We start from the raw sequence: 15,208 nt of genomic DNA on the forward strand, positions 1-15,208 counted from the left end.
ACACACACACACACACACACACACACACACACACGTAGAAGCTATCTCGACATAAGCCCTATTCCCGTTTTCCCACGTTTCATTTTAGCTCAGACATGATTTTTCAGAAAACATTCATATCTTCCTACATTGCCATAATCTGACATGTCTTTCAGCCACAATCTTACTCAACACCATCAAACAACTCGGAAGACATATGCTGTTAACTCAGTGTCTTATAATAGGAAAAAGAGAACCAGCGCAGTTGTACTTTTGAAATGGATGACTGGGCTTTTTATACTGACATATGGACACAAAGCTGTGATGACAGTTTGTCTCACAAGTGTCATTTCTCTTCAAACCCAAAGAGAGAAAAGGGAACTGGCGCTGATGGAGAGGACAGATAGCGAGGTGGCAGCTGGATGAAGCTAACACCCTCTGCTGATCTGAAGGCAGTAAGGCGTAGCCGAGTTCCTGCAGTAACATGTGGGGGCGAAGTGCATCCACATTTGCGCGCGCGCACACAGACACACACACAGCCCCTCCTGCACTCATATACTAAGTTAGCTAGTCAGAACTCATTTTGTGTGCTCACCAAAACTTCCCCAATACAAACAGGAAAGACAGATTTAGCTGTCAGAGGAGGCTCCTGAAGTTTGTCACAAAGAAATTCCCACAAATTTCACATGCATTTGTTGCACCTTTGAGATCCCATATCAGGGAGCTTTACTGGCACACGTAATTGATTTCTCTCCTTGCTGTGGGTGAAGTGAAATATAAGTGGGAAGTGGGATTTTTTTTTAAAATTTGCATATTCTCTCATTCTTTTCTGGCCCAAAAAATGTAAAATTAAACTATTGTTCACTTTGCTTGAAATCCCCTTCACCCTCTGTCCAACAAAACCACTTTCACATAGAAGCTACACGCACAGAAGACCACGTATGACACATTCGCCACATAGACGACACATATGTGAAGAGACATGCGACTCGTTTTTGTATTTTCTCAAGATGGAGTCAGATTAAATCCTGCGATGATCCCGTTACAAACACCACCATCTCCCCTCCATCCATGGATGGAGGGCCAAAACTGCCAAAATCAAAGATAATTAACAAAATAATTACAAACGGCGTGAAAACTTCAGATAGAGGAGACGAGCATTTGTAGGTGTTTTTTTTAAGCGAACATCTACATTTGCTTAAAAGTCCTGATGTCATGTTTGCTTCTTTACGCTATGTTTTGATCGTGGCTGATTCTGCATCAATGCACCAGAATCTCTTTAATACATTTAGTGAAATGAGCAAAGGGTTTACTTCCCAAATGATCCTAAACAATACAAGGAGCTGGATTAGCTCAGACCGTCAGTTCTCTAGCTGTTCCTAACTGCAGACTCTGGTGTAGCTCTGGCATCCATCGTGAAAGAAAATCTAGAAATAAATGAGGACATAAACAGGAAGGCGAAAGAAAATATACAGAAATACTTTTAGAAATTATATAAAAAAAACATTCAGAAGCAAATTAAAATAGAAATATTGGGTTGTGTTGTGCAGTCCCCAAAATAAGAAAGGCCTACATTTATTTTCAACACATTCACCACATTAATTGAGCCATTTACTTACATATGTATTTATTTTAACTTTGGCAGCTTCAGCCAGCCATACATTTCATCATTTTCAGAATCTGTCAACACGTACTGCATGGAACAAAGTGATCAGTCTCTTTTTCCCTCCTGATTTAATGGAACCTAGAAGATTTCATCTGCTGCCACACGTATTTTGAGGCCTTTAGCTTGACTTTATACTGAATTTTTATCCACCTTGTTCGATCTCCTTTACCTCTGTCCTCCATACATGTAGTGCAGTTTTGTACTTTCAAGGGTTAAATGTAATGATGGAACCTCTGTCTCACTGTACGGCCTTTTCTGCACAGTGTGAAGGGAACCGGTGCTGTATAAATCAAACAGAAGTGAGAAATGTAATTGAACACTGTGTGTTTTGTGTGACTAAAAGTCTTGTGAAAAACTGTGAAGCAACTTGTGGGGAGCGCTAAATGAGTACAATATCTGGAGTGAGAAGCAGAGTGATGTGTCCTTTGAAGCCGTGAACTACACTCAGAAAACCACAGCTGAGAAAAAAAGAGACATGTGACCTTCGAGATAATAGGATTTTTTTTTTTCTGCAGTCTTGAATTGCCAAGTGTTTGTCAGAGAAGCTAAAAGTCTTTCGGCGTGGTGCAACTTGTGTGTGACAAAGGAAGAGCTGTCTTTTATTACTTACATCTTTACACTGATAAAAAACAAAAGCATTTACACAATAAATGTAATAAGTGCTCATATTTTTGGAACATTTGAATTAACATATGGAACTGAGGATTAGGATATACACAGCGGCTACAGCAGGGACCATTAAGTACAAATATATGCATGAAAAAGGAGGTAGAAGTGCTCCTGCATTAACATTTTACAGGCCATCTTTTCAGATGACTACAGTATGACTAAAAACACCCTGAAACCCGTTACACTCGTATAACGTCTCCCTCTCCAACACACACACCCACCCACCCACACACACACACACACACACACACACACACACACACACACACACACACACACACACACACACACACACACACAGGCAGAAAGTGATAGCTACTTCATGAATTCATTTCTGACACTACTTATATGAGTTAATCTGCTGTTTTTCTCATGCAGTGCTGGTGTTGTGCCTGCAGTCTACTTCAACTCTAGGCGGTGCTCGCCACGGGCTATGTGGGAAGAAAACTCGTAACGGTCCCGACTGCGGTGGCCACACACGTTACACTCGAGCGGATCGCGGAAGCCGTGGCACCCCATGTGGATGGTGAACATGACATAGTCCAGGAAGATCACCCTGCAGTGGCCACAGGGGTACACGGCCCCGGGCACGGTCTCCCCGTCAGCTCGCATCACTCGCAAAGCCTCAAGAGGCGACAGGGGGATGGGCTGGGCGTGTGGGTGAGGCATGCCGTTCTGGGAATTCAGCCCCCCAAGCAGGTGGCCTAAGCTGTACATGACAGGCTGGGATATCTGGGTGTTGTCATTGTGGTAAGAGTCCATGCCAAGGGGAGGCTGGGAGGCGTGAGGGATTCCCAGGAGCGGCATGGCCATCTTGTGGCCATTGGTGAGGCCCATGGGAGTGATGTCGCCACGGGCTAACGAGATGGGGTAGGGCCTGTGGGAAGGCGGTTGGTCACCATTGGGGCCTGGGTGGATCGGTTGTTGCTGGTGATGGGCGTCTGGCCCCGGGGAGTCCGACGGAGGATCCTTGACATCGGTTCGGTGGACCAGATCCCTGTTAAAGCTCAGGTCCAGGCACACGCCGTTGTCGCCTAGACGACAAGAAAGAGCTCAGCACGAGGAGACTTTGCAAACCTCATCCAGCAGCACGGGCAGAGAAACAACACAGGAAGCAAGAAGCAGTTAAAACAGATGGAAAAGATTTAGACCCTTGCTGGGTTTCTCACTCCGCCGTGCAGTCGAGTGCAAAACATGCCCCCTGAGGGCGGGAAAAAGCAAAAACCTGGAAAGCGCCAGGTCGACGGGACAAAAGCAGCTTTAAAGCCTGGCAGCATCCCGAGGCAGCAGTTAGGGACAGGGAGGAAGCATACGACGCAGATGAAGGCCTCTGTAGTGCAGCTGGTGTAATGACAGAGAGACACCTGCTCACGTTTCTCGCCTCGCGCCTTGTTTGCTCTCTGTGGTTACTTCTCTTTTTCCTCCTGTGGTTGTCATATTGAAAGATCTCACTTCATTTGTAAACCTGATGGAGATGTAGGAGGGTTTTTTTTTTTAATTGCCAAAACACTCATGCTTTTTGCGAGCAGCTCGAAGCTCGATTGCGAAACTACAACTCAGTGTTAGTCTTAACCAGAAAGGTGAGAGCAAGCTATTGAAAATCATTGTGCATGTGTGTGTATATATACGCCCATAAAGTTTGGGAAATCACTGTGGCAAGTCAGCCATTTACCGAAACTGATACTTCTGATAATTACCAGCTCAAATTATCTCAGATCGAATCAAAACACAAGCAGTTAGTAATGGAACTCAGAGGTTTCATGTGCATGACACTATTTTATTAACCGTGCAATAATTACCAATACCCACCGATGACACAATTCCTGCAGAGAATTTGGAGCAGTGGGGACCACTCTGTGGTGTGTGCAGGTATGAGGCAGGTGGTCTGCCCTGAAACCCCCTTTGGCGACAGATGAAGGCCAGCATAGACAGACAGACAAACAAGTAGCTCAGACAGACAACTTCAAATTCTGCATTGTGCAGCATAAAAGCGCAGCAAAAGGCAAAATGACAAACGATACGTATAAAAGCTGGAGCCACTAAATATTCCTTAAAGATATAAAAGCACATTTTTAAAGAGAAATCTGAGCGCTTTCATCGGCCTGAGGTGTTTATACCCTTACCTGTAAACTTCTGTGGCATTGAACTCTTCCGCTTGGCTACGTTGCTGGCGAGCCTGTCGAGCAGCAGCGCACGCTCAGTACCCATCTGAGTCCTGGATGTGTGACTGTCCTCTGCTTGGCAGCAGAAGAGCACAGAGAGAGAAAGAGAGAGAGATAAGGAAATGAAGACTCTCTTTTTGATCAGGCAGTGTCATGAGTGCACAGCTGTCCATCAGCCTTTGAAGTCACAGAGTTTTTTTTAAAAAAAGGAAGAAACTCAAAAAACACAGCAGCTGCGCAGAAGCGCAGTTACACCGGGAGGAACGAGATATTAATTTGAGAGCAGACGCTCCTTTGACCTCACTTCCTGGTTGCTTTTTTACTTCACCAGCACAGGAGAGGAGACCACAGGATGAGGATGTACTTCCTCACCACTACGGCACTATCAGGCATAAACTTACGACATTTGGTGACCACAGAAACAGAGCATTGTCTGTGTGTTGCAACCATGCTGTTGTCCTCTGAGTACATAAAGGCTTTTCTGTTTTTTTATTTGGAGGGAAGGGGGAGGTAAGGTGGTGTGCGCTTGTGTTCCTGCTTGTGTCGGGTGGCTGGGCTGAAGCATTTGCCCTACATTATTTAGCTTCCCCTTTGATGGTAGAGAGATGAGAAGCGGTCTTCTGCACGCTGAGCCTGTACGCCACAGCAGCCATAACCCGTTTAGCTGTAAGTGCGGGGTAGTAGCCATAAGCTTGTTATTTTTAATGGGGCTATAAAAACAGGATCTGTTAAGTGTGCACCTGCACGAGCGTGTGCATTTCTGCACGAGCTGCAGAAATGCATGCGTTCTTCATAACTTTAACACCTATACGTGCATGTGTGAACCGAGTGTCCCTCGGAGACATGTTGGAGCCTTCTTACAAGCGTGGTGGTGAGACAGTGTGTGCGCACCGCTGCTCACCTCTCTCGGCGGGACCTTTGCTCTGAATGTACACATGGCACCTCTCTCGGTGCTCCTCCAGCGAGCTGCGCTGCTTGTAGCTGCGACTGCAATGGTTGCACTTGAAGGGCTTCTCTACTGCGAGGCAGAGGTTTCAGTTAAACACTCAAACACATCAACGGCATGGAGCAAGCATTACTTCGTTAAGTACGCGGTTTCGTACAAAACTGATGATGGTGTGCATATTGGAGGCCGTGCAGGAGAAACACGTGAACTGAAAGTGAATGAGTAAGTTTCCAGAGGTGAATGAGTAAGCTAATCATATGTGATGTGTGTAACCATATGAGAATGCATGGCAAGGTGTTACTGGAAAAGCCATGTAGCCTCAGCAGACCTCAGATTCAAAAGGAGTGAGAAACCAACCAGCATGGTACTGTACGCAGGTGCATACAGTATCAGAGCTTATCAGTGTGAGTGTGTGTGTGTGTGTGTGTGTGGCTGCCTGGTACCAGAGTGGGTGCGCAGGTGCCCGCTCAGAGCGTCACGTCGCCGGCAGGCGTAGCTGCACATCGGGCATTTGAAAGGCTTCTCCCCGGAGTGCAGTTTGATGTGGCGAAGCAGGTTTCCCTTCTGGGTGAAGGAGGCCCCACACTGAGTGCAGTGGAATGGCCTCTCGCCTGAAAAAACACAGCGTTTGAAACAATCCTGCACGTTCTCACACGACACCGGCTTCTTTAATCACACAACTTATTCTGATTTCGACCACCTGCTGCGAGGCTCCTGTAAGCAAAATAAAAAACCCCACTGTGGTATTCTTATGTTCTTGTTGGGTGGAAATTTTGCAATAGCGCAGATATTTGTTGGCTTCCATTTTTTTTTGACTTTAGTTGTTTTCTTGTTCCTACGATGAATTGCAAAAAAACACAGAATCATTCACCATCTTTAAAAGGGGAAGAAAGTAACGTCCAAACCTAGAAAAGACTGTTCTCACGGACAACTCAGACCGCACAATTGCCAAGCAGATTGTGCATGACTTCCCATGTCAGAAACAAAGCCTCACGGGTGCCAAACGAAGACTAGCACTGCTCGGCTCTACTCAGTGAAATGCAGCTCTAATGTTTGTATGTTTTACAACAAAAGTCGCGATTAAATGTCACAGAGACACACGAGCCTTTCAAGTAAGCGAGCACTGCATCAGACGGTGGATTATGGTTGTTACAGGGAGTATGGTCGCCTCAGCGTCTTCACTTCTTAACCATCAGATTTCCTCACGTCTAGCGGATTTTCCTCAATTTCTCTCCTCAGCTCGCCCACTGAGGTCTAACAACAACTTGAAATTACAGTTTGTTCCACGCCCCCGCCCAAGGACACGAGGTGATCGAGCTTTTCGAGGCCACAGCAGGCGACCTGTGGAACGCTCTGCTTCACCTCTGAGGTTTTCCGATTCTGTCATCTCTTTTAAAAGTCAGCTAAAGTCACTTGAGCATTTAAGTAACGTGCTTGCCCCAGCTAAGGACATTTGCGCCTTTGAATCCGTGTACTGCTCTAGACTCTGTTTTATTGGGGCAGTTGTGTGTGTTCTTAATCTATCTTCTTTTATCTGTGGGTAAAAAGTGCCATATAAATAAGTACCCTATCTACTCCATCATAACCGTAACCCCAACACTATTTTTTTTTGCTAGAATATTCTTCTGACTAAGATTTGAGAGTTTCAGAAGCCTAAAATCACATAATCTCACAGCACAGGATTATAATAATTGTCTGCGATGACTTAAAGCTAAACTCTGCTTTGTTAGTCAGACTGATGGAAGACGGGACAAAAATAATCTTCGTGACTCATTTTGAAGACATTTAAAATGTAGCAACATGAGAATTTCTGACCTTCTTTCACGTTTTTGATATTTTTTGTGCGCCGCCGATAACTCCATATATCAGTTCTATGGATAAGCTGACAGAGTAATCCCATGAGTGGGATGAGTATTATTTTCCATACTTTAACTGGGCTCTGAGCACGCTGGTTAGGTCATCACTTCAGAAAATCTGTCATTCATTTCAGGATTTTAGGGCAGAACGATAACTGCAGCTGCAGTCTGATGTGCTGACCTATCTGCTGCTGCGATCAAATCACACAGTTAGTGCATGCGTGGAATATATGAACAACAATAGAGGCTATTTCACAATCTGTCAGTTAGCACACGATTGTGTGTTCCTAATCGCTTTGACAGAGTCAATAAAAGGAGACCTCAGGGCCATCAACAGCGCGGCGATTGCACAACTGCGATCTTTGAGGTCAGCGTCCCTCTGCTTACCCGTGTGGCTGCGCTTGTGCACCAGCAGTACGTTAATGCTGATGCAGGACAAGCCGCAGATGTCACAGCTGAGCTTGCCTGTTGGTTGGATGCGAGGCGGCCCGGCTCCAGGTGCGTAAGCGCCTTCCGCGTTGGCGGCAGACGCCGCTGCGCTGGCGTCGGGGAGGGCCGCGCTGTCGTAACGCGAGTAGTCCACCAGCGACAGGTCCTGCGGCTCACTCAGGCCATCTCCCTCTTCATCCCCTTCCATGTCCCTCTCCTCATCATTCTCTTCCTCTGTCCTCTCCTCATCAAAACCTTCCTCCATCCCGTCCTCACTGCCTCCCTCTGCTTCCTCTTTAGGCACAATCTCTTGGTCTTTTTCAGCCTTGAGAAGCTGCTCGTTATCTTCCATCTCCTCAGCCTCGGACTTTATCACACCTGAGCAAAGTGGAAGGAGGGGACAACCAAAATATGCATTTGGAGAGACATTTCACAGGAATGTGTAGAGCATTTTCCAACAAAGGAGCTAGATAAGCTGTGAGCAGAATGTGGAACACAGTCACGTCTTTACTTCCACATTTGTATATAAGGTCGATAGCAAGATATTAGTACTAGCACATCTCCAAAGTGTGGGTAGCCTAATTTGGGCCGATGCATAGTGTCACAGAGAGATTCAGAAGATGTGTGCTTGAGATAAGGAAAGGCATTTCCTCTACACAGCGGCTAGAACCAGGGCAGGAGAGAGAGTGAGTGAGTGAGCAGGCGCCTCAGACAGACAACACTAATTCCTCATCTGCCTTTGAAGAGTCATTTCAGACTGACTGTTCATCACGTTGGTCACAAAGGCTTAAAAGCATCCAAATTTAAGGGTTAAAAGGTGTTAAAGTGCACCTAAAGTCCTCTCAGTGTCCCCTCAGCCAGCCAAGCACCAATTACATCACCTATACAAGCAAGATTTTCCCGCTTTTGTTTTTTTTTTTCTGGTTTCTAAACCACACGCTCAGCTCAAACTACTTCTCCATGCAGGATTTAGCAATTTCATTTATTAACACCACATCTGCCTACACGCAGAGTCCTAAGGCCCAATGTACAGGACCTCTCACCTAGCCTCTTGCAAGCGTTAACCAGCCCCCCAGCTTATTCAGTTCCATCCAAAAACCACACTGTGGTCTTGGCGGTGACTGATGATGAGCTGAAGAGCAGCGCCTTGTATTGTGGAAAGCGCTCAGAGGTGCTATGGAAACTTTGCACACACAGAGCTCCGAGAGGCCCGATATAGAGTCCAGTGTCTCAAAGCAGTGAACCGCAGGCTGCGCATTAGACGCAGAGCAGGGCTTTAGGAAGTGCACCCAGTGGGGTAGATAGATGGGTGGCAGTCAGAAATAAAGAGGAGAGCTGTCTGTAACACCATGTTCTTTTTTTTTTTAAGTGAGAAATTAGAGAGTTAGGGCTGAATGACAAAGTCAAGACAATTCAACATTAAAAATATCGTGTGAAACAGAGTTGTCACAGTTTCTGCCCGCTTGATGACAAGAAGAGAGCTTTTAAAATGCAGCTTTTATCACAGAAGCACGAACGTGCAGTGAGAACTAAAACCAGACCATGTCTACCACACGCTGGAGACAGCCTCTCATACCTACATACAGTGTGTGTTCAGTCAGTTTTAATCAAAGGGTCTCTACATGAAAGATTAAAACTAAATTTAATTCTGTATTATCTGTCATCGGGCTCCTAGTAGAAATTTACAAGAAGAACAAGTTTTGAGTAATGATGCAGAAACAGAAGGAGCTTTTCTGGTCACTCTGCTGTGACCAGAAAAAAGAAAGAGAGAAGAGACTGCAGAGTGTGGACACGACACTGGCTGAGAAAATGGAGACAGAGTCCCTGCTGGTTCTCATCAGTGTTCTTGTGACCAATGTTCACCATGTACAAGGAGTTAAAAAGGTCTGATTTTAGACGTCTCAGACTGAGTTTAATGACACCAAATGCTGGAGATGAGGACAGATTTAGGCTTCTGTGAAATGACTTCATCTACTTCCAGACTCAGAGTGCAAACCTTTGGTTTTGGTGCAGCCCTCAAGTTTTCCTGTAACACTGTGATGCAGCAGGAACAGGACTCGGACCCAGGGACGTTTCTGTGCAGTTTCATCATATATGTTGTAGACATCATCGCAGACTAATAAGTCCTACCATGTCTAACACACTGAGGTGTTGGTCAATATAACCGACTTTGCTGTGAATGTTGTTTTGATGTTACAGCTAAATAGACAAAGCAAAGGCTCGATGCCTCTCTTTCACAGGTGTTCTGCTGAATCTGTTTTTACTTCTTGCATCACTGCTTTCTTTGGGGTCTAAACCTGCCCAATAAAAACAGACCCAGTGGTCTCGTAAGAACAGGTCTGATGGGCCAGGCCAAGCTTTGGGTCAGCTATAACAGGAAGGGTCTCTGGAGGGCTCCTGTCATACTGGGCTGTCTGAACCATCCACACCACAGGCAGATTGAGCTTTTGCTCGAAGCTTTCATCATCTCTTTGTCTCCTTTTCTGCATTCTGACTGCATTTTAGGAAGAATCCAGGATGGATGTTTCCATTTCATCCAATTACTTTTCTGGTTGTTGTCATATTAACTGCTGCCCAATAGGAACAGAAAGACTTCGGACACTCATCAACGCTCATTTATTGACCGGAGCTCTGGGAGAACAAACTCCACATAGCTACGGCCTCACAAGTCTGAACCCACTGTTCTTGTGAGGTGATGGTGCTAACCACTGAGGCATCATGCACCCATATACCATTGGTGTCAAGAAATGTCACCTCACTAACTGGTGAAAAACAACGTTTCCGAACATAAACCACCATCCACTGATCAGATACAGTATGAATGGATATTTGCAGGCCTCGCTCTCTTACTTTCTATATTGGCACGCGGTCAATGAAACTTTAATCAGCTAGATGACCTATCAAATCAATCAAGCACCTCTTCGTCACGTGCAACCTTGATGTAGTTCATGTCAAACCCTGGAAAATGAGAGACATGCAAATACCAGACACAGCTTGTTGCCGAGCTCTTCTCACAATGATTTGGTCCACAGAAAGCCCTCAGCTAGTACACAACAATATTTATTTGGCTTTATAGTATTCAGATAAGCATTTATGCATAAATTTGACAGCTACCGGCACGAACACTAGCTAATTAAATCCAGAAACTTCTGATGTAAAAGCAAAATAACAAATCTGCTTTTTTTGTGCAAGTTTTTGCAGAGATGAGCGTCACAACTGAAAGGTCGCGTGGGAAGTTTCATTTAAAACACAGTTAAAGATCTTTGCTGTTTCACCTGTTACACACATTCCAGTCACCTGCCACGAAACTGGCTGCGCATAAAAATGAAACTCGTCTTCACGTTTCCATCATTTTACGAGCGGGTTTGATAAAACATTTTGCGCTTGCAGCTGCGCTCCTTTTGTGAGCTCAGCGAAGCAGCAGTTCCCTGTCTTTGACTCCAAATGCCTGCTGGTTTGTTGATTCAAACGACAAAATTAAGCTGCAAATTATGCCGTTTGTTGCTTTCGGCGATAGCTAGCCTGTTAGCTCGCAGGTGCAGTGGAGGTGCATGGCCACAGCTACAAATAGGTGGATAAAAAAATGATCAGGAACATAAAATAAGATACGGCCTGATTAGGATTTGCAAAGGGCCGGATTTGGCTCGATTTGGCCAAATGCTCTGGTTACAGGTGACCTTTCACATTTTAATCCCCCTCCTCTACTTTTTCTGCCACTCTAAATGGTTTCCTGTATTTCCTGTCCTCAACCAGTATAATCTATTTCATTGTATGAAAGTATTGTAGCACGATTCCTCAATTTTTTTCCTGAAACAGGCAAAAAACCCAACAAAAGACGTGTAAAGAACAGCTGTAGCACCAATGCCACACACACACACATATACATATATATATATATATTTGTGTGTGTTTGAGAGTGTGAGTGTGTGTGTGGGTACACATACGTGGATCTGCGACACCTTCAGCGGACTGAATTCCATTTTCACTAAATGAGCTGTCCTCCTTCTCTTCTTCCTCCTCCTGCGACTTCACATCTGCAACATCTGAGAAAGTAACATGTTGAGTGGATGTGTTAAAACTGAGCGACGTTTTTCTTCTTAATTAAAAAAGTGTTTTCCGTAGCAACAAATGAACATTAAAACTCCCGGTTAACAGTAAATATGCAGGAAGTCTTGCTCATGACCCCGACACTATGACCTGCTTTCAGCTGCAGCGTGCACAAATCCCTCCACGTACGTGGTGGAGTTTTTAGGCACGACTTCAGCCAGGATGGTGGCCGCTGTGGAGGAATGCGTGCATCCTCATCATCGAAACTTTCACATTAAAGACAAGGAATGCCTATACTCACCCATCCCGTCTGCCTCTGAGGATGTGAATTCAGGATGCTTTTCTGTGCTCATGATGAAGGAAAACGTTCTGTGAGGGGGGGGGGATTTACAGTATTCGGTTAATGAGAGTCTAACCAGATTCTCCCCTTTGGCGCTTTAAAACCAGGTCTGCCAATAAAGATAGAGAAAAGGCGGGTTTGTTTCTTACATTCATTGTGTCACATTTTATCTGACCGTTTGTGAGACAATTTTAACTTTTTCAGATGCTCTCGATGCTAATAAAAGAGCCCCCCCAACCTCCCCTTTACTATTTCTACAAGGCCTGTGAAGAAATAGAAGCAAGACTTGCATCTCTTTGTTCCTGTTGGTTGGACAGTGTAAAAAAAAGAAGAGTGGGTAAAAAAGCCCACGGTTGATTGCTCGACCCTGTCTCTACATTTAGCCTTATGAGAAAGAGATGATGTTCACTGCTCATGTATTTCCTGCTGGGTTTGTACACAGGAGCAGGCGTAAAAGAGCACACACAGACACTCCAGCACAGTTTCAAAATTATTTAAGAAAAATCCAGACGTGCACTTTTTAAAGAAGCCCCCTGTCAGTTTCCACCGAGTTAACAAAGTATTTCATTATATTTTATATTGTTTCAACTATTTATTCGCATCAGCTCTAATAAATAATAAAAACCACACCGTTGATAGGGTTTTCATGATTAACTGAAGCTCTTGCGTTAAAATACATCAATAGGAAACTTTCTCACATGGTCAAAATGAAATTGAGAAGCACATGTCTACATTGCTGCTGTTAATTCCAGGAGACGTCTTTGGTTTTGCTTTTTGCTGGAAGTTAACAGTAAGTCTGAGGAGTAATGATGAGAATAAGATCTTACCTGCTTCTTGCTCAGCACCACAGAGGAGAAGTGCACTCACAGGAGGAGATTCCACACTCCGCCGCTGGACTTTCTCTGAATATGGAATATAAGCAACGTCACAGCCGTGAATTCCTTAAAGGAACAGGAACGCATTTTCAGCAAGGTGGAGCAACAAAGACCAGAGCGTGTGAATCCAGCAGAGCAGCACCGACGGCGAGACTCAGAACAAGTCTGATGATGTTTAAATCTTCAAACATTCCTTCTCTGAACCTAAACACGCGCAGCCAACAACATTTATGAGCGAAACAAAGAACCGATTCGGGGTTTGATGTTACTTCAGGGCGTCCACATGGCTCCAGACTTGGCTTTTAAGGAGATCTAACTCCATCTTGTGGCCAGATGTGAAAGCTACTTCAAAGTCCAACTCGTCTGAAGCTGAAACTTCATTTTTTCTTTTAAGAATTCCCCTCATTTCAGGTGAATAAACAGCTGATATCTGCCCTTTATGGTCCGTACCTGCAGAAGTCAGACACTGGCTTACATCATGGCTCTGCATCTGTATGCTGCAGCTGCTGAGTCTCCCTCTCTTTATTCCCATCTCTGACGCAGAGTTGGAAGAGAATTAGGAAAAAAGCTTTTAAATACTTGTATCCCAATATTGTCTACAGATGAGCTTTAACAGTCGGGCTTGTTATTATAGGAGAGTTTAAGCAGTCTTAAAAGTGCATATGCAGTATCACTGAAATCAGTACCTATTTTATGATACAGCATATGATCTAAGCACAGCATTCACTTGTTTACAGTGAGTGAAGTTATAGTTGTGTGATTTTTTATGCCTATAGTTGTTAAATCATCTACCATCCCCCTCACGGGAAAAACAAGCGACTCTAACGCGTGTAAATAAAGGCAAATAAAAGCTCATGCTCTCTCCTGCTGATAAAAATAAGTTAAAAAATCCCTGAACACATGCGCAGCAGATCTCCAGGTGCATGTTTAGTTTGAATGCACTTGTTGCTTGAATGAGCAGCAGTTCTCTAAAACCGCCGTTCGAGTCATACTTAGGTTTTTCTTTAAAGGGGACGAGTGATGCAAACTGAGACAAAAACATGGGGGACAAAAGCGCGTGCGTGTGTGTTTATGTGTAAGAGAGGCGGGGGGGCGATACTGACGTATTTTCAGTGTTACCTCAACATTTTCACCGGATCCAGCTTTGACCACAACCTGTGGAGTTACCACAGGTAACAAAGGTCTTGTGGTACAGGAGGATGAAGTGACCCTCACATATTTGTATCAGATTTAGTTTTTGGTTTCACCTTTAAAATTTACAAAATTTCAAGTGTGAGGTGAAATTTTAAGGGGGGAACAAATAATTCAGCTGAAACACTTTAAAAACTGCCAAAACGATTTAATATAATCAAAACTTTTAAGTCTTGTGACATTTGAATGTTTTATGTTCATCCCTAAGGCGGGTCTGTTACAAAAGATTATCCACTATCTAACTCCACAGACGCCTAATTAGTAACACGCAGTAATGAAGGAGGTTGGAGCGACCATATGAGCAAAGCTGGTTTTCAGTGACGGGAGGACGTACCAGCATGTAGTGCCTTTAAAGATCCGAACGTAGTCTGAAAACTGAGGCAGAAAGAGGGTCACTGATGAAAATGTTTGTCTTTCACTGCTTCTAAAATTGCTGATGTATGCTCCTCACTTTATTTACATACTTCTTATTTATTTAAATGTGATGTTTAAATGTGCCACAATTGTACGTTTTACTATTATCTGTGCATAACGAAGGGTCTCCACACAAGTTTTCCACAGTGTGCTTCAAAATCACAGGACCTATCACAGCCTCAGTGTTCTGGAGAGAGAAAAACATCTTTCTCATTTTAGTGAGGAACAACTGTTTCTGATTTCTCTTAGATCACATATCCTAAAAGCACAGGGTTGGGCTAAGGACTTCTACACTCACAGGTTTAAATATTTGATTGCAAAGAGCTCTGCTGGCAAAGACAGTATGCTTCAAATCAACATTTAAACAGCTTTTAGCTTCCTGTGGTCGTCCCTCCTCTTTGTAAAACTTGTGGACATGACTCAAACCTAAAGCAGTTTAATGTAGGTGAGAGAAAACGCACAGTTCTCCTTCCAGTTCTGCTCGTTTTCAGCTCCTTTCTCTCATTCTCCTTTAATAAGACAGCTTATTGGTTTCATCCTGCACCTTTGTGCAGTAAATATTCACTTCACTGAATCAACTTTGACTGCTTAAGCTTCATATTAGCACCAGACAAACAGAAATACCATATATCCT

The 15,208-nt window shown here is 44.3% G+C and overlaps 1 protein-coding gene across 3 annotated transcripts; it reads right to left on the bottom strand.

Moving 5' to 3' along the window:
- Positions 1–782: 782 nt before the first annotated feature.
- On the bottom strand, positions 783–13,330 carry LOC102290375 (zinc finger protein Aiolos). 3 transcript variants are annotated; one of them, XM_005919252.3, is made up of 8 exons: positions 12,922–13,330; positions 12,056–12,123; positions 11,652–11,750; positions 7,666–8,085; positions 5,866–6,033; positions 5,378–5,494; positions 4,438–4,548; positions 783–3,348 (listed from the first exon to the last, which is right to left on the bottom strand). In XM_005919252.3, exons 2-8 carry the CDS (start codon positions 12,105–12,107, stop codon positions 2,714–2,716), a joined length of 1,602 nt encoding a protein of 533 aa, XP_005919314.1. In that variant the 5' UTR covers positions 12,108–12,123; positions 12,922–13,330; the 3' UTR covers positions 783–2,713. The 3 variants fall into 3 exon arrangements, with proteins under 3 accessions (XP_005919314.1, XP_014188122.1, XP_042075518.1); XM_014332636.2 differs by having other exon boundaries at positions 12,056–12,203; positions 12,922–13,329; XM_042219584.1 differs by lacking the exon at positions 12,922–13,330 and adding an exon at positions 12,244–12,915.
- Positions 13,331–15,208: the final 1,878 nt, after the last annotated feature.

The sequence above is a fragment of the Haplochromis burtoni genome, unplaced genomic scaffold (genome assembly GCF_018398535.1).
Source record: "Haplochromis burtoni strain Fernald_Lab_line unplaced genomic scaffold, NCSU_Asbu1 Contig_35, whole genome shotgun sequence".
Lineage (NCBI taxonomy): Eukaryota > Metazoa > Chordata > Actinopteri > Cichliformes > Cichlidae > Haplochromis > Haplochromis burtoni.